Source organism: Lichenostomus cassidix, chromosome 4, assembly GCF_008360975.1.
Source record: "Lichenostomus cassidix isolate B80296 chromosome 4, HeHo_3.0, whole genome shotgun sequence".
Lineage (NCBI taxonomy): Eukaryota > Metazoa > Chordata > Aves > Passeriformes > Meliphagidae > Lichenostomus > Lichenostomus cassidix.
Window position 1 is genome coordinate 59,303,373 of NC_139484.1, and position 25,131 is coordinate 59,328,503.

General features: G+C 50.6%; 1 protein-coding gene across 8 annotated transcripts in view; it reads right to left on the reverse strand.

Annotated features, from left to right (window-relative positions):
* Window positions 1–493: 493 nt before the first annotated feature.
* Window positions 494–25,131, reverse strand: part of RNF24 (ring finger protein 24) — a 28,421-nt gene continuing 3,783 nt past the window's right edge. For 2 of the 8 annotated variants that reach the window (XM_085059493.1, XM_085059495.1), the window contains exons 2-7: window positions 20,454–20,537; window positions 10,972–11,121; window positions 5,735–5,777; window positions 4,868–4,909; window positions 2,746–2,825; window positions 494–1,786 (exon numbers count right to left, since the gene is read on the reverse strand). In XM_085059493.1, the coding sequence (XP_084915619.1) occupies window positions 1,648–1,786; window positions 2,746–2,825; window positions 4,868–4,909; window positions 5,735–5,777; window positions 10,972–11,114 (447 nt within the window). In that variant the 5' untranslated portion in view covers window positions 11,115–11,121; window positions 20,454–20,537 and the 3' untranslated portion in view covers window positions 494–1,647. Of the gene's footprint in view, window positions 1,787–2,745; window positions 2,826–4,867; window positions 4,910–5,734; window positions 5,778–10,971; window positions 11,128–12,500; window positions 13,501–13,594; window positions 14,447–20,453; window positions 20,538–22,752; window positions 23,961–25,131 lie in introns of those variants that run through there. The other 6 variants (XM_085059492.1, XM_085059498.1, XM_085059494.1 and 3 more) reach the window with 5 other exon arrangements.

Genomic DNA, 25,131 nt, shown 5'->3' on the forward strand with positions numbered 1-25,131 from the left:
CCGGGCAGGGATCGGGGGACAGCGCGACAGGACACGGGGCAGTTCCACCCCCTCCATGCCAGGGTCCTGCAGGGATCCCAACCTGGCGTGGCTCCGGCTCAGCCATCCCATGGGGACAATCCAAGAGGATTTTTTCAGCCATCTGGTCAAGCCTTGAGGAAGAGGAGTGGGACAAAGTGAGCAGGGTGGGTTTGGAGCTGCACCCCAGGAGATCCACATTAGGGGTTTGGGGCAGGATTTGGGCTGGGAAGGTTGGTTGGAGGAACATCCTCTCCCTAAGCAGGGAAAGCTGGGGGCTTTGGGGTGCTCTGCAGCCAGCCTGCCCTCACGGGGTGGTGTCCCCATCAGCTGGCTGGGAACGCTGCTCTGCTCTGGGACACAGATGCTGTGGGAAGGGGACAGGGACAATGTGACCCCAAACCAGCCCCTCCTCCAGCCCCTCCCCGCTGGGGACACCCCCGGGGTGACAGACCCCCTGCAAACACACCCCCACTTCCAAAACCTGCTTTTATTTACATTTCAAGTCAAATCACATGCAAACTCTTGGTTGTTTTGTTTTGGTTTTTTTTTTTCTTTCCTGGTTTTTCCTTAAGAAGAGTGTGATTAGCAAAAAAGACGCATTATTAGAATTTTCAAATAGCAATTAAATATACAAAAATAGAGCTTACAAAAAAACAAACAAACAGAGGGAAAAAAAAAACCATACCCAGCGAATGTTTTAAAAAATATTCTGCTGCAGAATTTGTAGTGTACAAACACGTCTATGAGGCTCCACGCTCCATAAACAGTCCCGGGATTTTTGGGAGGGGGGATGGCACCAGGAGTCCCCCCAGCCCTGCCCCCGGGAAAGCCGCTGCCGTGTAATACTGACACCTCCTCCCCCAAAGCCCGGGAATGCGACACCCAAAATTGGTGGTCAGACAGGCGAGGGGGTGGCCCAGCTGCCCCCAGGTGCTGATGAGGGTTTTGGGGATTTTGGCAAGGGAAATCGCTGCCCAGAGAGCCCCGGGGCCAGGCTGGGAGCGATGGGATCATCCCGAAGGCTGGGGTTTTGCCTGCCCCCCACGCCATGGCTCTCACTGCTGCTGAGGCCAGCACGGTGCCCGTGACAGGGACTCCAGGCCCCTGAGGTAGCCGAGGGGAGGGACAGCCACCCCCGAGAGGGTGAGGGGGGAATCCAAACCCGGGAGACCCCAGGCAGCCCCACCTGCTGCCCCCGGGGGTGACAGCAGGTGCCGAGGGGACACCCGACCGCAGCACAGCTCCGGGGGACAGCCCCCATTTCCCGGTGGGAATCGCGAAGGCAAAGGAACCGAAGGCGAAGAGAAGGGAGCAGGAACCGGCCGCGATGCTCCGGGCTGTGCCCCTCGTTCCGGGCACCGCCACGGGAGGTGCCGCAGCTCGGTGTCCCCGGAGGTCGCTGGTGCCACCGCGCTGCTCCCCGGCGGCCGCGGCGCTGCAGAAGGGAGGTGCTGGAAGAAGGATATCGTGCCGAGGACGCCGAGTCCCCTCCTGGCGCTGGCAGAGGATCCGAGCCCAGGCAGGCTTCACCCCGGCAGGGCTTGGGGCTGCTCGGCCGCGGCCCAAGTGCTTTGGTTGTGTCCGAGTGCCGCGGGCGGGCGCGGGGCTGGCGCGGCCCGGGAGCCACTATACGATGTTCTGCGAGCCGGGCAGAGGTCCCTGCGGCGGGCCCGGGTCCGGCTTGCCGTGCAGCTGCGCCAGCTGCAGCACCGGCATGTTGCACAGGGGACACACCTTCCGCACCTCCAGCCACTTGATGAGGCACCTGCGGACGGACACGGGGGACACGCCGTCAGTGGGGACACGGCTGGCATCCGTGGGGACACACCTGGCATCAGCAGGGAGCTGCTAAAATCCCCCCGAATCCCCCAACCTGGAGCTTTGCTGCTGCCCAGTTTTTAATTCACCATTTGGGTGCCTTTGAGTTTTATTGGGATTTTTGGGGAGATGCTGTGTGTGTATATGCAGGGATTTTGTGTAAATATGTTTTCTATATAATTTCTATTTCTATTATAGGGATATTAAAATGTATTCACAGCCTAGAAAATAAAATATATACATAAAAAGTGTCTGTGAAATTATAAATATGTAATCTATAAATAATATATGCATTCACTACATAATGTATATAAATCAGTAAATAAAAATTATGGAAATAATTGTGATAGAATCATACCATTATACATGTTATACGTGATATATAATTATATATTATCTATTATATATTATATGCATGTTATATGACTATATAAATACATAATAATATATAACAAATAATATAAACATATATCAGCGAGTAAAATTTATTATATACAGAAATATAAAAATATCTGTAGTAAATAGTAGAATATTACATGGTATTAACATGTAGAATATGATCTAGAATTGTTATATAAAATATATTATTACTGTATATAGTAATGTAAATTTTAGTGGGATTGCTTTATATAAACCCCACCTACATAAAAGACATATATGTACATTTTTCCTGGAATTATAGACTTAGATTATTATAGATTATAGATACAATTATGAGGATCACCAATTATGACTCAGCACAGGACACCCTGCAAGTTAAACCCCAGATCCCCAAAGTGTGAACCAGTTTTCCAGTTCCCAATCTCTGCTGCTCCAACTCATTCAATAAGAGGTTTTTCCTGCCATTCCTGCCCCTGGAATGAGGGTGGGAAGAGCCCCCAGCCCCCCTGCACTGCCCACACTTACTTCCTGTGGAAGGCATGTTTGCAGGGACAGATTCCCAGCTCATCCTTGGGCTTGAACTCCTCCAGGCACACGGCACAGATCTGGAAGGGGTGGAATGCACAGGGAAGGGTCAGTGGTCAGGAAGCAACATTTGCAGGAAAAAACTACACAGACAGCCAAAATCATGGAACTATGGAATGGTTTGGGTTGGAAGGGATCTTAAAGATCATCCACCCCCTGCCATGTTCAGGGACACCTTCCACTGTCCCAGGTTGCTCCAAGCCCTGTCCAACCTGGCCTTGGACACTTCCAGGGATCCAGGGGCAGCCACAGCTTCTCTGGGCAACCTGTGCCAGGGCCTCAAACCCTCACAGGGGTGAATTCCTCCCTAAAGCCTTTCCAAATTTTGCTGCCTGAGCTTTGGCTGAGGCTCAGGTCTCCCTTTCCTGGTGGAAGGGACCATGGAGCCTCCCCAGAACAGCCCCAAAGCTGGGATGTTTGAGGTTTTAGGGTGCAGGGGGATGGATCCACGCTGCTGCTTGGTCTCTGGGACTGAGCTGCATCCACAGGGACACCTCTGGGAAGAGGAAAAGGCAATGGATCCATCTAACCCAGGGCTGGGAAAGCTGCTGGCTGTTTCCCCAGCAGGCAAAAACACAGCCAAAACCTCCTTCCCCCTCCCAGCCAATTCCTCCTGACTCATTTTGGATATCCCAGGGGATTTTGGATATTCCTGGGTGGTTTTCCCAGCCTGGGATCTCAGTCAGTACACCAGGGCCAGGTGCAGCTGTCGGGGTCATTCCCTGAGGAACACACACACACATCCCGAGCTCCCCCAGGGCCTGGGAGAGGCGGAATGATGGAAAAAGGGGAAAACCAGACGCAGAGACAGGGAGGGAGGAGCTGGGCTGGAGCTTTCCCTCCGCAGGGCTCCGGGCAGCCGCCCCGTCATGTTGGAAAATTCCCACCCCGGCCTCTGCTTTCCAGAAACACTGGCTGCAAATGCCAAAATACAAATGCCCAAAATGGGATATTTTTGAGCTAAACCCTTCCAGGCTTTTTTAAATCCCAGGAAAGAGCCTGAACTGCTCTATCCCCTTCCCCACAGACCCTTCATCCTCCCCAGAAGCTGGGAGAGCTGCAGACAGCTGGGAACAGGGGTGGAGGAGGAGGAGGAGGAGGACTAGGACTGAGCGTTATCCAGGCTGTTCCCAGCTCTGGCACATTCCCAAATCCCTCCTACAACCCATTTCTCACCCCAGGAAGTGCTTTGAAGCACTGTGTGCCGACAAAAAACCCACTGCAGGTCGATTTAATGGGACTGGATCAGAACTAGGGCCCTTCAGCAGGGACTGCTTGGAACCCTGGAGCCCTTGGGATTTACCCTGGAGCTGTGGGGAGCAGAGGGTGAGGATAAAACATGGGATGGGCTCTGCTCAGGGGATCAAAATAAAATAAATAGTGGCTTATAAACAACTGGAGCTGGGACTGAGCAGACGAGCAGCCTCGTGCCCGGATGTGGGTGGGCATTTTTGTTGTCTCTAGGGGAATAAATAAATCCAGGCCGTGCCTGATGTGGGATTCGAGCAGATTCCTGCTCAAATTCAGCAGGAAAAACGGGCTGTGAATAGGAAAACCCAGCCCCAAAAAGCCTGGAAGGCCATGGAGATAAACCAGCTAGGGTGTTTAGCCCTCAGGGTGCAGGGAGGGAGGAGTGGAGCTGCCTCTCCCAGGAGCTGGGGGAGCGTGTTTATCCTGGATTTCAGTTTTCCCTGCCCAGAGCTGTGCTGGATATTGTCACACCCCGACGGTGGCGGGGCCAGAGGGGACATCCCCACCCAGGGACATTGTTTATATAAAACCCAGCCTGCCTTGGCCTCCCATTATCCACAGCTTCTTATCGGCGTGATAAGAAGTACGCAATAAATAACAGTAACGATGCAGGAAAACCGGAGGAGAGCCAGGAGGAGGGAGAGGGTTTAATCCAGACCGTTGCAGAGGAGTTTTCCTCTGTTCCACTCATTTCCAAAGCACAGCTGGCTTTGTGCTCTGCTCCCAGTAGTTGAATTTGAGGGTTTTCCCCCTCCCCAGGGTGAAGAAGAGGAGGGAGAGGGAACTTTTTGTCACCCCAGGATGTGCTCACCTCATGGAGGTTCAGCTCCTTCACCTTCTCCTTGAGTATGACCTGCAAGACAAAGAGCTGTGGTCAGGGCAGAGCTTCTGCTGTGAGCATTCCCAGGAAAAATCTCCCTAAAAGGATCCAGTTGAGTGTCCCAGTAGAACTGGAAACCCCCCAGTAAACCCAGCACAGCCAGGGAGCATGAGGTGCTCTCAGCCCTGCACAGGGACTGGAAGAAGAGAGCACTGGGACAGATGTAAACACAAGGACCAAATACAGGAGGTTTCCTCCCAAATCTAACCCTCCTGGCCTCCCACACTGTGCCACTTCATCTTCCCTCTATCCAAGATGAGCACCTGGAGAGGGCTATAAATCCAGGATAACTGTGTGTTATCAGCCCAGCTTCCTGCTCAGATCAAGGGATCAGAGGCAGAAAATCCCACAAATCCTGGAGAAAACAGGCCGTGGAAGCAGCAGCCTGACACCCACCTCTGGGCTGTGTTTATTTTAACTGGTGAGAGTGGGTGGGTGCAGGGAAGAGCTGAGCTTGCCAAGGTGACATGGAGCTGTTCCCTGTGGCTGAGGGGGTTTGGAGCAGCCAGGTCCAAACCCTGGGAGCAGATCCAGACCCCACAAAATACAAGTTGGTGGCTGGGGAGGTGATGGCACCACTGCTCTGCAGTGGTTGAGGGTTGGAGAGGTTGGGATGCTCCAGAGGTGGAGATGTTCCCACTGCTGAGGACCTCTGGAAAGTCCAGAATCTGGGGATGAGCAGATGAGGGATGGTCCTGGGGACAATTAAATCAGCAGGGACAGATTGGCCTGGGTGGTACAACTGGCTTTTGAGGGCCAGAAACCTCCAAGGGGAGGAAACTCAGAGGATCATCTCACCTGTTTGTAGGCGTAGAGCTCTTTGTGTGCCTGATGCCTGAGCCTGCAATGAAACCAGGGAGAAACGTGAGGTCAGGCAAAAAAATTGGGATTATTGCAATGCCTCAAACATTCCACTTCCCTCTTTTCCAGATTTAACATGGTATATTTTAATTTTTTTTTTTTCAGAAATGAGAATGGCCACAGGAAATGACACATTTAGGCAACATCTAGTTTTCCCTGTCACTGGGAAGGCAACATCTCCATCCCAAAGCACACAGCTCCTCCCCTATCCCTCTTCTGACCTCCCTGATTTTCCAAGCACACATCACCCACACGGTTGAGACCAGAAAAAGCAGGTGAGGAAATCACAATCTGCCATAAATCCCCCTCAGTTCAACCACTTCTGCTGGCAACAATTCCAAGACTGGATGCAGCATCGTTTTCCAAGCAATGGGGATTCAGACCTGAGGAAAGCTCGGCTCCTGCTCCAGCAGGGACAGGGAAGGAGAGACTCCCTGCCCAGAGATTTCTCACCAAAGCCCCCATCATGCTGCTTGGGTGACACTGGGCTCCTCACACTCAGCTTTATCTTCAGTTCTAAGATCAGCTGAACAACATCCACTCCTGGAGCAAACCGAGGGATGGAGAGGAATGGGATGAAGCTACTCCAAGAACACCTGCTGCAGCAGGAAGTCTGGAATTCCAAGGAATTTTAGGCCACAAGCAAAGGGCTGGTTCCATCCCCTCCCTCTCCAGTCTCCCCTCTCTAGAGTCAGAACCATTTTCCATAGGCCAGAGGAAAGCTCCACAGGCATCCACTGGCTGGAGAAGCCCATTATGCTCCTAAAATAAATACATTTAAAATTCAAATAACTAATATTGCCTCTCATTGCCAGACATGGCATTTAATAAAATGCCTGGAAAACTCAGGAGGGAAGTCACCAAGGTTGAAGAGCTGGCCAAGGACTTTCCATAAAGAGTCAATGTATGGCTGCAGGGCTTGGAGAGATGTAGGAATATTTTCCCCACCCAGCCCTGAGTGTGATTTCAGATGGGAAACCCCCTTGAGTGGAATTTCTCTTCTCCAAAAATATTCTGGGGGCTGTCTGAAATCCCTGGCTGTTTCAACCTGAGCTCCTGGGGGTTTTCCAATCCTGCCACACTGCAGTGGGGGAGTTATAAAAACGGGATGGAAAAATATTTTCGTATGTCTGACGCCCTCCCCCAAAATGTGGTGAGCCTTAGAAGTTGAGGGATGGGTAAAAATGCACCTTAATGCTGCAGGGAGAGATGCAGTAAACTAAATTTCATGGGCAGCCATCTCTCCTGATCCCACAATGCTGCCTAGCAGGAACTTGCCTGCAGAACCACAGAAAACACTGCGCAGGCAGGCAGGGAGGAGAGGAGGAGGAGGAGGTGGAGGAGGAGGAGGAGGAGGAAGAGAAGGAGGAGTCTGGGGTCTCATCCCTCTGGCAGTGACCCCGAGCAGAAACATGAGCAGAAGATGCAGGAACAATAGAGAAAACAGGATGAAACCGGCCCAATCCGCAGGGATCCGCTGGCTGGGAAGGAGGTTATGAAACACAGATGGGGAGAAGCGAGGCGTGCGGCTGGAGACTACAGACAAGGGAAAACTCCCGGAATGGGAAACAGCATCCTTCTCGTGGAGCACCGAGTGGCCACCAAGGGTTTGCCCCCCTGAGCCACAGCCACCTTGGACCAGTGGTGGGCAAGAAGTGACCACCTGGCCCTGGATGTGCACAGCTCCATGCTCTAAGTGCAGATCCACAATACTCTGGGCTGGTGCTGAGCCAGACAGGGAGATTTTCCCCCCCAAAAAACCCTCCCTGGAGGATCTGAGGAGCAGCACGAGCACATCTGGTGCCGAAAGCGTGCGAGCTCAGCCTGCTCCTCCTTGCCTCCCTCCCTGAGCCAGGATCCTGGGCCAGATGGATGCTGGTGGGGCCTGGTGCAGCTGTCGTGAGGAGACCCCGGATCCTGGCAAGCGCCGCTCCCAGTCTCAGCCAGCTCCATCCACCTCGTGCCAAGTGCTGCGACTCCCGAGGAATTTCTGGCAGATATCTGACCGAGATAAGGGACCACACAGCGTGTGGCTGCAGATCCTGTGTGCTGTCACCCCCCCTGAAGGGACAACGGCCTCTCCTGGCCTTTGGGATCTCTTCTTGCAGGAATGGGAGCACCCTGCTTCTCTGGGTGACTGAATCACCTACAGGAAGTGAACAACTACAGGTATAAAAGGCAGAGGAAATTTGTTTCGCAGGTTTACCTGCAAGATCTGCTTATTTCTATTACAGTAGAACAAGCAGAAAAGTCCTGGGCACTGACTTCATATCCCATCACTGTGTCCCTGTCCCCACCCCAGCTGGGCTCCTTGGGCTCTTCATGAAATCACAGAATCGTTTGGGTTGGAAAAGCTCTCTAAGATCATCAAGTCCAGCCATGCCCACAGCACTGCCAAGGCCACCACTGACCATGTCCCCAAGTGCCACATCCATACAGCTTGGATGGGAACCCCACCACTGCCTTGGGCAGCCTGCTCCAATGCCTCATCATTTGGCTGTAGAAATTTTCCCTGATATCCACTCTAAACCTCCCCTGGCACAACCTGAGGCAATTCCCTCTTGTTCCTTGTTCTCTGGGAGCACAGCCTGACCCCCCCAACTGTCCCCTCTTGTCAGCAGTTGTGCAGAGCCACAAGGTCCCCCTGAGCCTCCTTTTCTCCAGGCTGAGCTCCTTCCCCAGCTCCCTCAGCTGCTCCTGGTGCTCCACACCCTTCCCCATCTCCATTCCCTTCTCTGGACACAAAACCCAACCACTGTGTTGGATGCTGGAAGGTCTGAATGCAGAAGGAAACAGCCCTATAAAAAAAAGAGGGTTTTTAGGGGCTGTATGCCCTGCACCTCCCAGAGACTTTGATCTGCTCCAGTCTGGGCAGGGATAATCCAAGGCCCAAATTATCCACAGCAAAGCAGAGAGTGAGGACACTGCAGCCTTGAGCCAAAGCAAGGGTGGCATTGCTCAGCTCAGCATCCTTCCGGACTGGGTTTTATGGCACCAAAAGCAACACGAGTTTATCACTTTTATTAATTCACCAGAGATCAGGCACAACCAGCTGCCTGCAAAATCTCATTTCCTTGTTCTTCCTTTTTTATCTGTAATTTTTCCAAGCAGAGTCAGCAGCCATGAGGGACCTGAGCTCTGACCTGAGTGGTTTGCAGCAGCAGAAGAGCTCAAAATTCACCTGAACAGTGCACAGGCAATGATGATTTTTGCTGTGAAATTCCTGCTGGACCCTGTTTTGAGCCAATCCAATTAAAAATGTCACTTTTTCTCCACTTGGAGCAGGCAGCACAGCCTGTATTGACACAGCTGCAAGGCATAGCCCATGCTCTCTCCTTCCCCAGCACATCTTTTATTTAATGCCATCTGTGATTTGGGGTGAATACACCTGATATTGGCTCTTCCACACTCTGTGTACCTCCAAGGCTTCCCAAACCCCACCAAAGCTCAGCTTTTATATCCCAGACAAGCTGAGGTTACACAGCAGCTTCCATGGAGGCAGATGTTCCTGGGACATTGGCACAGCTAAAACCCATGAGATGGCAAAACCAGAATGGGGGCTGCAGGATCCTGTTTTGGTTCAGTTCTCCCAATAAAAGAGCTGAGGGAGGAGGTTTGGAGAGCCATTTGTAGAGTCTCTCTAGGGTTTTGAGCTATAAAGGGATCACTGGATGACCTAATCCAACTCCCCATCTATCATGGGTTGCTAAATAGCACCTCAGGAACAGGAGCCAAAACGTCTCATCCAGAAAGGTCCTTGGTCTTGATTTAAAGACGTGAAGAGACACAGGACTTGCCACTTCCTTGCTGGCTTCTCTCACCGGTTACTCACCCTCTCTCTCTTACAACACGCCTCCAGCTTCTAAATTTAAATATTTTCTGGCTTGACCTTCCAGACATTACTCCTTGTTTTTCCTTCTTTGGGGCACAACACACCCAGCGAGTGCCCAGGAAAATACTCTCCAAGTCCAAACACCTCTTCAGTTTTCTAAGTGAGCCATATAGACTCAAGGTGCATCTGTGCAAAACATGTCCTTGAGCCTTCTGGACACCTCTGGGCTATTTTTTTTGCATTCCCTCCCACTGGTGTCCCAGTTAAAATGTGAGCCCTGGTGTGACTGTGGGAAAAAAAAGTAGGTTTGATATCCAAGCAGCCCAAATCACCCCTGGGTAAACCTGGGTTTGGGCACACCTGCATGTTTTATGAGGTTTTGCTTCATACAGAACTGAGAATGGGTGGAAATTATCAAGTATTTAGAAGATGACATGGAAATCTTGCTTCCCTGGTCTACAAAGAGCAGGACAAAGTATTTTTAACACCCTCTGGATAGATAACCTGGTGGGACTGGCTGCTGTGGTGCTGGGTACCTGTTTTACAGGAACACAGGGAGGGGATGCAATGGATGCACAGCTTGCAGGGAGCTGGGGCCAGCTGAAAAGCCAGAGGGGAAGGGAAGGGAATGGAAAAGCTGGAGAGGAGAGCTCTGGAAATGCAGAATTTTGGCTGCCACTGCTGCTACAGCGATGCCCTCTGCTCCCAGGCACAGGTTAAATCACATCCAGCCCCCTATCCCGAGTTATCAGCACCACTCATCTCCATCACCACCTCAATTCCCAGGCACTGCATTTTTCCCCCACTTGCCTCATTTTCTCACCGTCAGGAAGAGTTTCTCCTCTCAATTAGCAGCCAAACAATCTCCCCAATGGCCCATAAAATAATTAAAACAAGCCCCAAACTGGAACAACCTTTAACCCTCCTGTCCTGCGCCCCCATTGCTCAGATTAACACATCAACTCTGCATCATTAATCTCCAAACTGTGCTGTTGAAGGAGCAATTTGTGTTCAATAACCAACGGAGCAGGTATTAAACATTCCTTAGGCACGCAGGACACGAGTTACTCATTACAGAGGGAAACGTGTTGAAACATTAAGCAGAGAGCAGGGACCATAAAACATCCCTTTCCAGGCTTTTTGAGAAGCCACCACAATTCCATGACTGTTGCAGCAAACCTATCTCCTGGTTTTAGGTGGATACTGTGACTGCTTTGTGGGACATCAGGCTGACATAGGGAAAGATAAGGTGATGCCATCCTCTTTTTGGGATGGAGGGATCAGTGATGGGCTTGGAAGCAGGGAAGCTCTTGGGGAACATTCCCTCACAACATTCCCTCACCTGATCAAGTAGCAACAGAAGAGCAAACTGAGGATGAAGACGAAGATGGCCGTGCCAAAAACCACGATGTATATGTTGAGAGGAAGGTTCTGGAACCCGATGTTCGGCATCCTGAAACTGTAATGCTGGAAGTCTGAGCTCATGGGTAGGCTGTGGAGACAGGGAGAAAACACATGGATGTGACATTCCTGAGGGATGCACTTTGCAGTGGTTCCTTCAATGGAGAGGAGGTGGCTGGAGATGACTTTTCCCTCATCCTCCTCCTTGCCCAAACCCAAGTTCCCAGCTTGGTAACCCTGAAAACAAAGTAGGGTTGGATCAGCTGGAGCTGAGATTTTCCTTCTCCCACTGTGAGCTTCTCCTCCAGCTCTTTTCCTTACACACATCATCCTTCAAGTTAAGAACTGGATGAGATGGACAATGGGAATTGCATCCAAGCAGCCCCAGCTGCAGCCAGCATCCCTCAAACCCTGCAATAACTGGGTAAAAATACTGAAAGCAGCCAGGAAGCCTTGGAGCAAAGCAGGTTTGCTTTCCTTTCCCCTCCAAGGTTTCTAAGACTGACTCCTCATTCCATAGAAACCCTCCCTCCAAAATCATCAAGTACACACAGGGCCTGGCTGGGTCCACTTGCTCCCAGTGCATCCCCAGCAGAGGGAGGGGACAAGGACATTCCCAGGACACACAGCAGTGCTGCTGAGAGAAATCATGGGGAAACTGTGGACTCTATAAAGGAGGCTTTGTTTGTTTTACCCATCTGAGACGCAGCTTTGGTGGTTTAAGAGCACTTCTGCAGGTTTCAGCTTTACTCCTCAGCACAGCCCCAGGCTTCTTCTCCCCAGGAAAGCCCCAAGGCACTGGTGAGCAGCGGCCAAGAGGAAGAGGCAGCAGCAATTTTGGCTGTCACACCCCATGTCTGGGATGTGTGACCAAACCCTCCCTCCCCTCGGAGAGCCCCAGTTAAACCCCAGCAGCTGCCTGGGATAATGACTTCAGCAAATCATCCGCCCCACGATTTTAATTGCACTTATTTATTATCTCTTATCTTTTTATCACTCTCTGAACCGTTCACCCTCAGATAATCACAACTGTCGCCGGCCAGGTATAAAGTTCCCCTGCCCCCAGCTTAGAAAAGGAAGTTAAAAATACACCTTGTTTTCCCTTCTGCCCACGGCAGAGGGCTGGATGCAGCGTGTGATGAAGTTTTACAAGCAAGGAAAGTACCTGCAGCCTGAGCCCTGTTTCCCAAATAAAATCACTGAGGGATAACAAAACCTTCCCCTGGAGCGGGGAGTTTTCCACGGCGCAGTAATTGCACAGCTCCTCATTTTGCACGGGGTGGGAAGACGGCGGGGAAACCGCGGGATCTGAACCCACACATGCTAGGGAGCAACTCTCCAAAATCCAAATGTTCTCTGAGTGTCCCTCCAAGCAGCATCCTCACTCCTCAATCTCCCTTCCCCCTTAAGGCTCCTTTTTTGCCAAACCCCCTGGGCTTTCCTCTGACCTCCCACCGGGAGCAGACTCACCTCTCATCCCAGCTGCCTCACCGGGTCTATCCCCTCACTGAAGGCAACATCCCTGCCAGCGCCAAACACCCTCCCGGGAGCCTCCTTGCTCCGGCTGCGTTCAGTTTCCTCAGCTCGCTGGAAGTTTCGAGGCGATTTCTGGTAAAGCCTGGATTTGATTAGAGCCTCCAGAGACCAACACGCATGTTCAGAACCTCTCCCGGCCAACGTGGAAACGCTACAAGAGCTCGGGGAGCCGACACATCCCCCTGCCAGCGCTGGTGGGGATGGGATTTTATAGCCCAGCAACCGCCCGGCAGCTCACGCTCCTCCACCGACGCTTGTTCCGCTCAGCTGAGCTGGTTTGCTTTGCAAATAAATTAAAAAAAGCCCAAACCAGCCCCCAAACCTTTGTTCCCAGCTCCGGCGGAGTTAATGCGCAGCTCGGCGGAGCGGGGCTGGGTTTGGGTTTCGCCGTTCTCTGGGTCAAAGGGATTTGGGACGGTTCAGGGGTTCCCTTCGGTCACGCTGGTGGCTTGTGGCACGAGGATGTTTCGGCTGGAGGATGAGGCTGTCCCACCTCACCCTCAGGCTTGTGCTGGTAATCACTGCCTTTGGCCAAGGCTGGCTGCCTCCAGCTCCTCAGCCACCCAAGAGAAATGTCTCCGTCTGGGAAAGCTCCAGGTGACTTTTTGCAAGGAAGGAGAGACAAGTCTTGGAGGAGAGGCAACAAAACCAACCAGCGCTGGACTGTTATTTTTCTTTCCAACTCTTTTAACTTGTGATGGTCTTCTCAGCAATCCCACTAGATTTCTGTGGCAGAGACGGCGGGGAAGGAACATCCAGGCTGAGTTTGGGGCAGCAAATCCCATCAAGCCAGAAAAATTCCTCATAGTTGTATTCACCTGAGCTGTGCCACTCTTGCACCAACCCCCAAATCCACGAGCACAGCTAGAAACCATCAAAGCCCTCAGCAGATAAACAGCCACCAGAAACAGAGCTCAGACCAACTCCCAGCATCCTACTCTCCTCTTCCAGTGGAACCAGTTCTCAAATATTTTGCCCCAAAAGGGGCAAAATTTTTGCCCCAAACACAACCAGGACCTACCTGCCAGCCATATTGTGGGGGCTCAGCCTCCTGGGGACAACCCTTCTGTCCCCTGTGGTGCAAATCCAGGGAGTCCCACACCAGATTCATCCAACCCCCGTGTGAAATAACCTTCTCCACATTGGAGCTCCCCTGGTCCTCCCTCCCTCCTGCTGCAACAGCTGAGAAATGTTACAGCAAAAAACACGGAGGTTAAAGGGGAAAAATCAGTTAGTCTGCCCAGGATCCAGGAAACTGTTAACTTTAAAAGACTCCAGTGAAATCTGATGATTTCAAGCAGCCAAGCTTTGGGGTTGGCTTTTTTTTTTAAGGGGAGTGGGGGGAGGAACTGTATTTTAATCTGCTGCAGATTTGCAAGGGCACAGCCAAAAGAAATAAAAACGGAGCCATAAAGAAGGATGAAAAGTTTCTGGTGCAGAACAAAAGCTTCCCTGTTGCTCTTTCCATGGTCAAGGCACCTCAGAGCAGGGAGATGATGCTCATGGGGCACTTATGGCCTCCAGAGGGTCCCTGCAGCCCCTGGGATGGAGGACACAGACTGCACAAATAAGAGGGGACACTGGCACAGGGTGTGGCTGTGGCTGCCCCATCTCTGGCAGTGTTCATGGCCAGGTTGGATGGGGCTTGGAGCAACTTGGGCCAGTGGAAGGTGTACCTGCCCATGGCAGGGGATTGGAACTGGATGGTCTTTAAGGTCCCTTCCAACACAGACCATTCCATGATTCTCTCACTCCATGATTCTATGAAAAATAAAGCAGAACAATGGTGTCCTGGGATGCAGAGAGCCACAAATGGCAGAACAACCTGAGCTCCACACGTCTCCTTCCCTACAACCTCCAATGACTCAGCCACGTGGGGCCAAGCAGATCCTATTTTCTCCAAGAGGGACAAAACCAAGCTTTAATTAAAAGCCAAGTCCTGGTTAATGGCCCATCGAGCAGCCAGGAAGGGAATGTTACAGGTCAGCGTGAGCTCCAGCGTCGCAGCGCTTTGATTACATGTTGGGCTGTGAAAAGCAAACCTGGAGAAGCCAAGTTGCCAAATTAATCCCCATTAGAGCCACAGCCAGCACTTAATGCACGAGGCCAATCTTTTACCCAGAGCGTTCCTCAGGAGATCTTACAGGGATTAATAAAGGATGCAATTATGTTCTCATAGGTGGAGAAACTGAGGCAGGGAGGAGGAGGGGAGCGAGGCAGAGCTGTGGTCCCTGAAGCCAGGGGGTGACACCAGGGATGCCACTCTAGGTGACAGCATGGGCTGAGAGCTGCAGATTTTTGCTTTCCTGCTGCTTTGCCACATGGATTTGAACTGTGTGCTCCTTCTCAGGGCTTTACTTATTAAAAGGAGCTCCTTGTCCTTTCTAAAAAAAAATTATTATTATTTATTTATAAGATCAGAGCATAAAGGGGCCATGCAAGTGCTGTGCATCATCACACCTAAATACAGCCCACATGCTGGGTGGAGGGGTGGCTCCTGCCTCTGCTGTTGTAAATAAACTCCTGTTTTCAGAGGGATTTACTTTATGTTTTCAAGACAAACAACTTACTCCACAGGGGTTCAAAGCAAACTCAGACTGAATCTCCTCAGCCATTAACTGGGGAAACTGGATGGAGCTAGTGGTCCAAGCATCCCACCAGCCAGACTGGCAAAGCCAACCCATCTCCAGGAAACACTGAGCTTCAAATACCCAGCAGAGCCAGACACAGGCAGGCCTGAAATCACGAATCCCAGGGAAAAGTGAATGCTAAGCCGTGGCCAAACTCCAAGCTGAAATATTTTATCGATGGGAAAGGTTTCAAGCGGGCGTGAACGGCGTCTCGAGTTTCAAAGGCGTTTCGCAACCGTGTTTCAGACAGGTTTAACCAAAAGCATTATTAACTCGGTTGAAAGTTAAACTCAGAGCAGCTGACAAGCCCTTTCTGAAACAGCCCAAGTTGTGTTGCAAAGCAGGGTATTCTTCCATGGAATGATTCTACGACAGAAAGGTTATTTAATGGCTATGACTAACGGGATAATATTTAAACGAAAAAGATTCTTCCAGGTGTTAAGAAGCAGCAGCCAGAGGTGCCTGCATTTAACTCACAAGCAAAAAATCCCCCTCGTGGACCCCAAAAGCAAAGTGAAGCCCTGACCTCAAGCAGCTGGAAGGAATTTCCTTCTGCTCTATCTCTGGAGCTGGTCCAGCGCCACGATCCGCAGCATGGCAATGGGAAAATCACAGGCAGCTGCAGAGCACACCCCAAACCAGCACCACTGTCACCCCAGAGATGCCACGTGGCTGCCACCACCTTTGCCTGGCACGGAGTGGGGGGAAAGCTCAGTGCTGCTCCAACCTGGAGTGATGGCCTTTGCTGTCCAAAACCAGGGAACAACAGGGTTAGGAGTGGGGGGAAAACAAAAACTCCTGGCATGATGCAATTTTATAGAGTTACGGTGCTACCATGGGGATGCCACATCCAGTGCCAGCTCTGAGCATCCAACCTGGCAAAGAACCATCACTCCACAAACCTGGCAGGGAGTGGAGGAGTGTGAAGGATGGTGCAAGGCTTGGCAGTGTCATTGATTAGTGGGATTAATGTGCTGGGATGAGGGAACATCCCAACAGGTACCTTGCACCACAGGCAGAGTTGTACCAGGATCCAGCAAAGCTTGGCCAGGGTGATGCAGCACCATTGCAGCAACAGAAAGAGCTGTTGGGTGTCAAATGGAATAAAACCCAGTTTGTTTCACCCATTTTGGCTGTGTGGTGGTGGGTTTTTGTTGTGTGCCTGGACATCCAAGGAGCCAAACTGACCTCCAAGCACGAAGCACTTCGGACCTTTGATCCCTCCTCCCTGAGAGCGGATCCGATGCTTTTCTTGAACTGGAATCAGGAAATTTCCTGGCTGTGTTCCCCAGCTGGCCAACACCAAATACAAAACCTTAACCCTCTCCACTGCCTCTGGGCAGGGGACACAGAAAGAGATGTGACAATGAGACAAAGCAATTGGCAAAAAATAGGGAAGTCTTAACAAGGAAAGCAACATCCGGCAGCACAACTGTAGCACTGCAATTTCCAGCAAGTCCTTCTGATTCCAGACAGCTTAAGACACAAATAATCCCAGAACCTTAAAACTGAAGAGAACCTTTAAGTGGGAAAATGTTTCTGCTACCACTGGCAGAGGAATGTGCAGAAATGGGTCAGCTGCAGCTCCCATCACCCACTGTAAAGTCAAATTCTTTCTCTCAGCACTGTTGGAAAAGCAAACCAGAGGTTTGCTCAGGGCTGATTTTGCAAGTTCCAGGAAAACAGGCAAAAATAAACAGAAAAAAAAAATTAAAATCAATAGCGCTTTTTAATCTGGTCCGGAGGAGGGGGAAGCAGAGTTTGGAGGAGAGCCCTGCTTGAGCTCCCATCAGGAATAAGAGCTGAGAATCACTTCTCAGGAGGGTTTGAAGCAGAGCTGGCAGCTCCTCGCTCAGAAAGGCTCACACAAGCTGCCCAAGGATAGCTCAACTCACTGCACGGAGATGAAATAACACTTGAGGAATTTTTCCCCTTTGGCCTTGGGGATTTGTAATTATTTTTCCCCCCTTTTCCTGGCACGCAGCTCCAACATCATGACCTGCTGAGCTCACTTTTCCTCCCAAAAGTGTGGTGGGAAAGGATGTGCTGCTGACTCCTCCTGCCCTCAGCCCAGTTTGTACTTACAAGGTGAAAGCAGAAGGCAGGAGCCACCACTTCCCTTTTCAGGCTGATGGTGGTGGGTTAAATTATTATTAAATTTGGGTGTATTTTAGCCCAAAAAAAGCAGTAAGAGCACAGACAGGTGGGAATAATCTCCACCTTCAGTGGAGTGGTTGCTTTTCCTCGTTTGCAGTTTTCCCCAATGAACAGGTTCCTTGGGGAAAACAGATTGGAAACTCCATGAGAAATATTCAGCCTACGCAGTTGAAGGGTCAGAGCAGAGAAATTGGTGTTAAATGCTCCAGGGAATTTGAAAATTCCTGGGTGATGACACAGAGCTGTGGGAAGCAATGGGGACTCCCAAAATATCACATCTGGAAGAAAAAAAATCCCGCTTTGATCAAATTGTCTTCAGGCTGAACCAAAACCATTCACTTGCCATGCAGCCAAAGAGCAACTTGCTCTATATCAAGAAGCAGATGGATTAAACAACTTCCTCAAACCCTTTTTTCCCCATTTCCTAAGCTCCTTTAATAGGGGGAAAAAAATAATAATCAGTGCAACACACAGGGATCAATAATCCTACAAAATCCTGCTGGAGACAAGCACCCTGGACCAGTGATGGGATCACAGCTGCCAGCAGCCATCCTGTAAAGGCAGTTGGAGGAGCCAAGCACAATTTGGGAAGCAGGAAGGCATAATGCTCTCGTTTACACTAAATAAGGTTGCTAGGTTATGGATTTTTGGGAGGGGGGGCATAATCTGAAAGGGGATCCAGATGGCTGTAAAGCCTTGTGGTGGAAAAGCAGCATGAGGCCAGAGAGGGAAGAATTCCTTTTTATGCTGCTGCTGTTTGTTCACAGATCCTGGATTTCAGTCCTCAGGAATGCTCTCTGCGGACCCTTTTAACTGCATTTATATTTGAAGTAAAAATTAAGGAGAAGAGGTAGCTGGATGAAGAAGAGTGACAAAGCTGGTGAGTGGATACTGGGAAAAAAGTCCCTAAACAAATCATATGGAGTAGGATTCCCCTAAACACACACTGATCCAACCAGATTTGTATTTTACAATGCTGACAGCCTGAAAAAGCCTTTGGGAAAACCCAGACAATCCCAAACCCCAGCCTGCTCGGAATTCACACCAATGCCACGTCACTGCCCTTTCCAATTTTTCCTAATGCTTCCAAAAAATGAGCTGCACAGTCAGCCCACCCTTTCCTGGTTTTGACCCAAGTACTGGGATTTAGGGGAGTATTTTTTTCATCATTCCTCTTCCCCTGCTAAAAGAGACTGGGATGGTTTTGCAACACTTTATAGAGTTCAGCAAAAATCCTCCCGGGAGTCATATGGATACAGTACAAAAACTGCCTCACTTCTCTAGGACTGGCACAAGAAAGGTAGCTGCAAGGATGGAAAACCCCTCAAAATTTAGGTTGAAATGGAAAATGGAACTTTACCACTGCCAGACTTGCACAGCCAAGTGAGGTGCTTGGAGAGAAACATCCACAAACCCAACAAGTGCTTCTCCTCAGCACAGATATCATCCCTCTTCCCTTCTCCTGGAATAGTGACCTGACCTTAGTGGGATGCAGAAAGTGAAAGGACCTTAGTGAAGCACTGGCACAGGTTACTCAGTGACACTATCCCAGGAAGTGTTCAAGGCCAGGCTGGAGCAACCTGGTCTAGTGGGAGGTGCTCCTGCTTGTGGCAGGGTGGTGGAATGAGATGGTCTTGAAGGTCCCTTCCAACCCAAACCATTCCATGATTCTGTGACTCTAAAATCCAGGTGTACCCATACCCCACGGATCTGTAACCAGGAGGTGATGGACAACCAGGTGTAAATTTTCAGCATCACCTACCCACAACCCTTCTTTGCCCAGGGATGCTGCTTCTTACAGGAGTTCTTCATAAACTGAGCCCTAAATAAGCAAAACCTGAATTACAGCTGTGCTGCTGATGCAGGACATGTTTAAAAACAAAAAAAGCAAAACAATCACCTTTTGAGAGAGTTCCTTGAGATTTACATTCTTCTTGCAGCTGACTGAACAAAACCTGCTAAATGTTTTCCAAATGCTTCAAGGCTACAAAGCTAAAAACCACCAGTGGGAATTTCAGTGTAACAGTTTACTCTTGGATCTCCACGAATTCACGGGTGCTGAATCGCCTACTAGAAGGGAAAATATATGAGTGGCACTAAGGAGGTGGCTTAGCAACGAGCAGGCTTGGCAGCTTCAAGTGGCTTTTTAAAGGTCAAGAGAGAACACGATGTCTGGAGCCCTCACGTTCCGTTTGTTTACTACCATTTAATGATATTTCTGGCCAGTCCGGTTATTAAATCGCCGCCTCACACCAGCCAGCCACACATCTGTTAAACCCAGGCTATAAATGAAGACTTTCCCCTGCTAAACTATCCTCTTTCAGCTCTTTCCCACCTTCACCAAAGTGGGGGAAAAGCTCCGTTGAGATGAAACACGAGGAGAGGTCCCACCACCGAGGGGATTTTTGGGAAGTGTTGGTGAGCAGCATCATTGAAATTCAGCGGGAGAAGCCGGTTTTCCTCGGCTCTGCAGGGGCTGCCATGTTAAATCACATTTGGATTCACAGTACAAGGCTGCTAAAATACCACCGCGGTGCCTATTGGCACATTTCAATGAAAACGCCGTGGCCTCATTAGTAGAGTGGAAATTATGAGCTTGTCTTTGTATATATTTAAAAGCTCGCCTCTGAAACTCTACTGGGCCAGGGCCAGGAATTCCTGGCTCCGAGCTCCTACCACTCGGCAGTTTGGGATCACTTTGCTCACACAGGTCAAGCGACCATGCAGCCATCGACCCGGGAGAAAAGGCATTTAAAAACTGCCCTGCGGGGAGAGGCAACAGGGTTTGAACTGAACCCTCCTCCCTGTCAGCTCCCTGAGAGCCGGTTAGGGATCAAGTCCTTATGAAAGTGCAGGTTGTAATTAAGAGGATGCAGGAATGTGGGTGTGTGGAGTTTCATTCTGCTCCCAACAGTTGGGGTGAGAGCATCCCGTCGGCCCAGAAACGCCATTCCCCTTTGGGGATGGACCACAAAATCCCAAATCCTTTGACATGAGGGGCAAACTCGTGAAATAACACATTTTTTGGGATCTGCTCCTCTCAAGAAGGGGATTTGCAAGTCTCTGTGAAGGAAAACTTTGGGCTCAGCTCCCTACTTACCCGCACGGGTGCCGCAACGCAGCCAAGCCACGCAAAACCCAACGTATCTGCTTGAACGGCTACCGCGGTTTGGTGCTGGGGATGCTGGAAGAAAAGAGAAAAACACCCTAAAAATTGCACAAAAATCCAGAGGGAGCGAGAGAGAGGATGAAGACACGGTTTTTAAACGCTTGGATTCGCAGATTCTCCCAGGAATTGCTTCAGCTCTTGGTAACAGCACAGAGATCCCCTTTTAAAACGTGGCGATGACGTTACGTAGCATAGAAAGTAAAGGGGGGGAGGCTTGGCTAATCCTCACAATTTTATAAGCATCTGAGACACTAATCCGTTGATCTCATTGAAAGGGATTAGAATTACTCCCTTACCAGGAAATTTAAGAAGTTTTCTACCAGATGTAAACAAAAGCGCGGAGCAGCCCGCAGAGACGGCTGCCACACAGCAAGTCCTCACAGAGAAATCTGCACCAGGGCTGGTTTTGGGGTGGGAAAGGGGAATTTCCAGCCCAGTGCTGCAGAGGGTTGTCTGGAATGATGTGGGCATCCAAGGCAAGCCTGATCAGTCCATCCACAGTAGCCTAAAGACAGGATCCCATCCTGGGCAAGCAACCTGCCAGGCTTCACAACCCATCCAATTCTCATGGGAATGATGCTCCAGCTTAAAAAAAAAAGAAAATCCATCCCAACCACCTGACTTGTTCTGCAGTGGCCTAGGAAAGCATTATTTTAATAATAAGAAGAAAGAGGGCAAATTTCTGAGCAACAAAATCCAAGTTGTGCCCAGCTTGGCAGCAGCCTTCATCTGCATGGCTTTGTGGCAAGGACTTGGGTTAATAAGGTGGGAAAATATAACATGGCATTCTCATGGAAACAGACTGGGATCTGCTGCTACCCTCACAACGAGTGATTCATAATAATGAAGAATAAATTATTTGATTTAGAAGATGAAGCAGGCAATGTGCAATCTGGGTTTTGATATTAAGCAGTTTGCTACTAAGTTGGATGTTCCAGCTCAGAACATCAATAGCTGAGATAAATCTGATCTAGAGGAAGCAGAAAGGATTCAGGGCATCCTTTGAAGAGGAAAAGCAACTTTTGTTAGAAAACAGAAGTTTTCTAAGAAAGAAACTAAACTTTTGTCAGTGCTTACTTCTTTCCTCTTTTAAATTCCATCCAAAAAAGAAACCTAAGGAGACTCAAGTTCCAGCCTCAGTATAAATAAAGCCTCAATTTCACCAGCATGTCTTAAAACCCCTCCTTTTGGAGGTGCCTGATGGGATGTCAGCAGAATCCCTCTTCTCCAGCCCATTTTTATGCAGGACCATATAATATTTAGTCCTTAAGCACGAATAGTTGCTTGGTTTTGGGAAAACACCCACTGTGCCCATCTCAAAACTCCCTGCAACACTCCCACTCCCATTTTCAGCATCCAAGGCTGGAATAAACCACCTGATGCCAGGCTCGTCTCCAGCTCTATCCCTGGGATGCAACACATCCCAGGCCTTTCCCATCACCTCCTTGACCCATTCCTCCTGCTGCATGGGGAAGATGCTTTAGGAGGAGGAGGATAAGAGGAAGTTCCAAGAATGGTCAGAAGCACACGACAACTCAGCATCCCCCCGGCAAAGCCACAGCCGACAAAATGATCCATTTTCCCTGCTTTTACACCCAAAGTGCCGCCCCCAAATAACACTTAGCACAATGGTGAGGGTGTTTCGGTGTGAATGCCAAGCGAGACTGGGGTGCAGGGCTCAGCTGTCAGACACCCCACCCACGCGAGCACCAGCAGACAGGCTCCAGCCAGCTCATCCCGATTTATTCAGCCCCCAAAACACCCAACGCCACACAATCCTGTCCCACTTCGGATGGCCACCACCGCCACAGCCTCCAAAAGTGTTATCTGTTCTCTTACACGCCAAGAAAGAGAAATGCCAGGTCGCCATCCAACACTTCTCAAGTAAAATCGAAAGAAAAACCCCAACCCCGCAGCTGCCTTTGAGCGGAGCCAGGAAATTGCCTCGGGGGAAACCCAGCCTGGCGACGACGGGTTTTTATAGGGAACAATAGGAAAATGGGAGTTGTTAGAGCGCCGAGGAAATATTTGCCTGCTCAGGACAAAGCTCTGCATGGAGAGAAGTTTAACTCCATCTTTACAATACCCCGGCGATTTAATTCCGAGCCCCGGTCGGCGGGAGGCACGATCCACTCGGGTGGATTTGTTGTAGTTGGAAGCAGTCGGGTGGGAGATTCTGATCCCTCCCACCCAGCTCTGATGGGTAATTTGGCTTCACCCACTGTCTTACCTGCCGGGCTGCTCCTCCTGGATTTCAGTGGACCGATTGGAGAGCTGAAATCCCCTGGTTCCGAGCTTGGGAAGTCGCACAGCCAGGAAGCTCTTCTATTTTCCCCTAAATACTCCCATGAGCCAAGAAGCTGGGAAACCCAGTCCTGCTTCACAGGCTGGGAGAGCGACAGTGGGAGGGCTGGAATCAGAAGGGCAACTTGCCTCCTGCTCAGCACTTTCAGTTTCTCTCTCCAAGCGCTCTCCTGGCGCAACTTCCTCTAAAGAGCTTTGCGAGCGAAAAGCTGCATTAACGGCGGGATTAATCCTCTGAGGGGATAATAAAATCACGGAATGATGAAATCGTTTAGGTTGGAAAAGCCCTCAAGTCCAACGGCTAACCCAGCACTGCCAAGGCCTCCACTAAATCACGTCCCCAAGTGCCACTTCTGCACGGCTTTTAAATCCCTTCAGGGATGGTGACTTCAGCCCCTTCCACGAAAAAGTGGTGTCAGTGGCCTTGCCAAAGTCCAAACAGACACACCCACAGCCTCTCCCTCATCCACCAAAGCGGGTCACCTTGTCATAGAAGGAGATCAGGTTGGTCAGGCATGACTGGCCTGTCACAAACTCACACTGGCTGCTCCAGGTGTCCTAATCGCCCTGTTCACGCTGCGTGAGGATAGGCAGGGTGATCTGCTCCTGTCACCTGACTGACAACCCTGGAGTTCCCCAAATCCTCCTTCCCGCCCTTCTTGTAGCTGCGTGTCACATCTGTTCACTTCCAGTCAGCTGAGACCTCCCAGTTAGCCGGGGCTGCTGGTAAATGATGGAAAGTTATCCCCATCCATTGCAGAAATCCATTCGTTTGAGTCATCCCACATGTCTCTGTGCTGGCAATGATGTCACAGCTTTCCTGATGCACAGTGGCTTCCAGCTCTTTCTCCACTTGGTGCCCACACTGTGGGCATTGGTGCAGATGCACTGCAGCTGGGTTAGCAATCCCATCACCTTTTTGGAGAAGTCCCAACTCCTATGTGACCATTCTCAGAGGCTTCCATGGTTTCCAGCACATCAATAACCCTTGTGGCTGTGCTGCTACATGGATCTCCATCCCCTGCCTCCATGGAGACAGCAGACTGAAGGATCTGGCTAGCACACATCAGGGTGGGACCCAGAAATTATCCCATGTGAAGATCCTTTTCTTCCTCGGAGGCAGGAGTACCTCAGCTGTTGTCAGCAGTCCTGGTGTCCTGCAAACCCATCCACAATAAAAAATAGCCAAAATAAAGCTGGAGAAGTTCTTCCTGCTTGCTTCTCACACAATCCTGAAGGTGGAGCAGAAAAAGCAGGACTTCCCTGTTCAGGCTTCCTGCCACCCTGCTCCTCCTGCTTCTCTGCACCTTGCCTGCTCTTTCCATGGGCTGATCCAGCTGTAGCTCTGCCATCAGAGCAACCTGAGACCTCGCAGCCTTTGGCTACACTGAGCCAGCTGCTTTCAGCTAATTTGGTCCATGAGCTCCCACTGCCCATCCACACCCTGGCATTGAGGCTGGGCTCGTCTCTTCTTGCCATCCCTCAGCACCACATCTGTCCTTGAGCAGGACACAGGAGCCCTCCACGTGTGGCTGGAACCTTTTAGGTTTTCTTTGATGGAATTTAAATGTGCCAGACAGGTAGAAAAACTACACATTGCCCGTGTTATTGTTCCAGAGGGAACAGCATCTGAAAACGATTCAGCTCTGTCTCCAGTGGGTACCATTGCACCCCGGGATGGAGGAGCAGGCGCCGTTCCAGCCCACTGTCGATGTCAAGGCTTTCCCATCCCTCAGGTCAGGAAGCAAATCACCACTGCCCATGGCTGTAGCAAAACCACGTGGGTTTGGATCCTCTCCTGGAGCTCGTTTTCCATGGGATCACTGGCATTTCTCAACCCAGCGAGCAGCACCCGCCGGGCTCAGGCGATGACTGGGCTCACTTGCAGATAAGCCCCGTATCACATCATCACTGATGCCGCTTTAGAGCCCTGTCAGCGACTCGGGCTGGGGACACGGGCACACCAGGAAAGCCACTCCCGACCTGAGTCTGAGCGGTTCCAGGGCAACAGTGACAGGGGAGGGGATGGCTGTGACCGCCGATCTTATCTTGTGTCAACAACAGTCGGCTTTAAGGGGAAAGATTGCAGGAACAAAAACAAACAAACCCAGCTTGGCCACACCAAACACTGCTGAGAGCGGGGGAGCTTCAACCCCAAAAAAACACCCTCCAGGCTTCCACACCAACGGTACAAGCTGGCTAAGGACCACCAGCAGGATCTGCACCTCCTGCTACGGCCCAAAAGATGGGCTTGTTTGGGTTTACCGTGCGGAAGTAGTCTGGCAAGGTGGGAGAGTACCACATC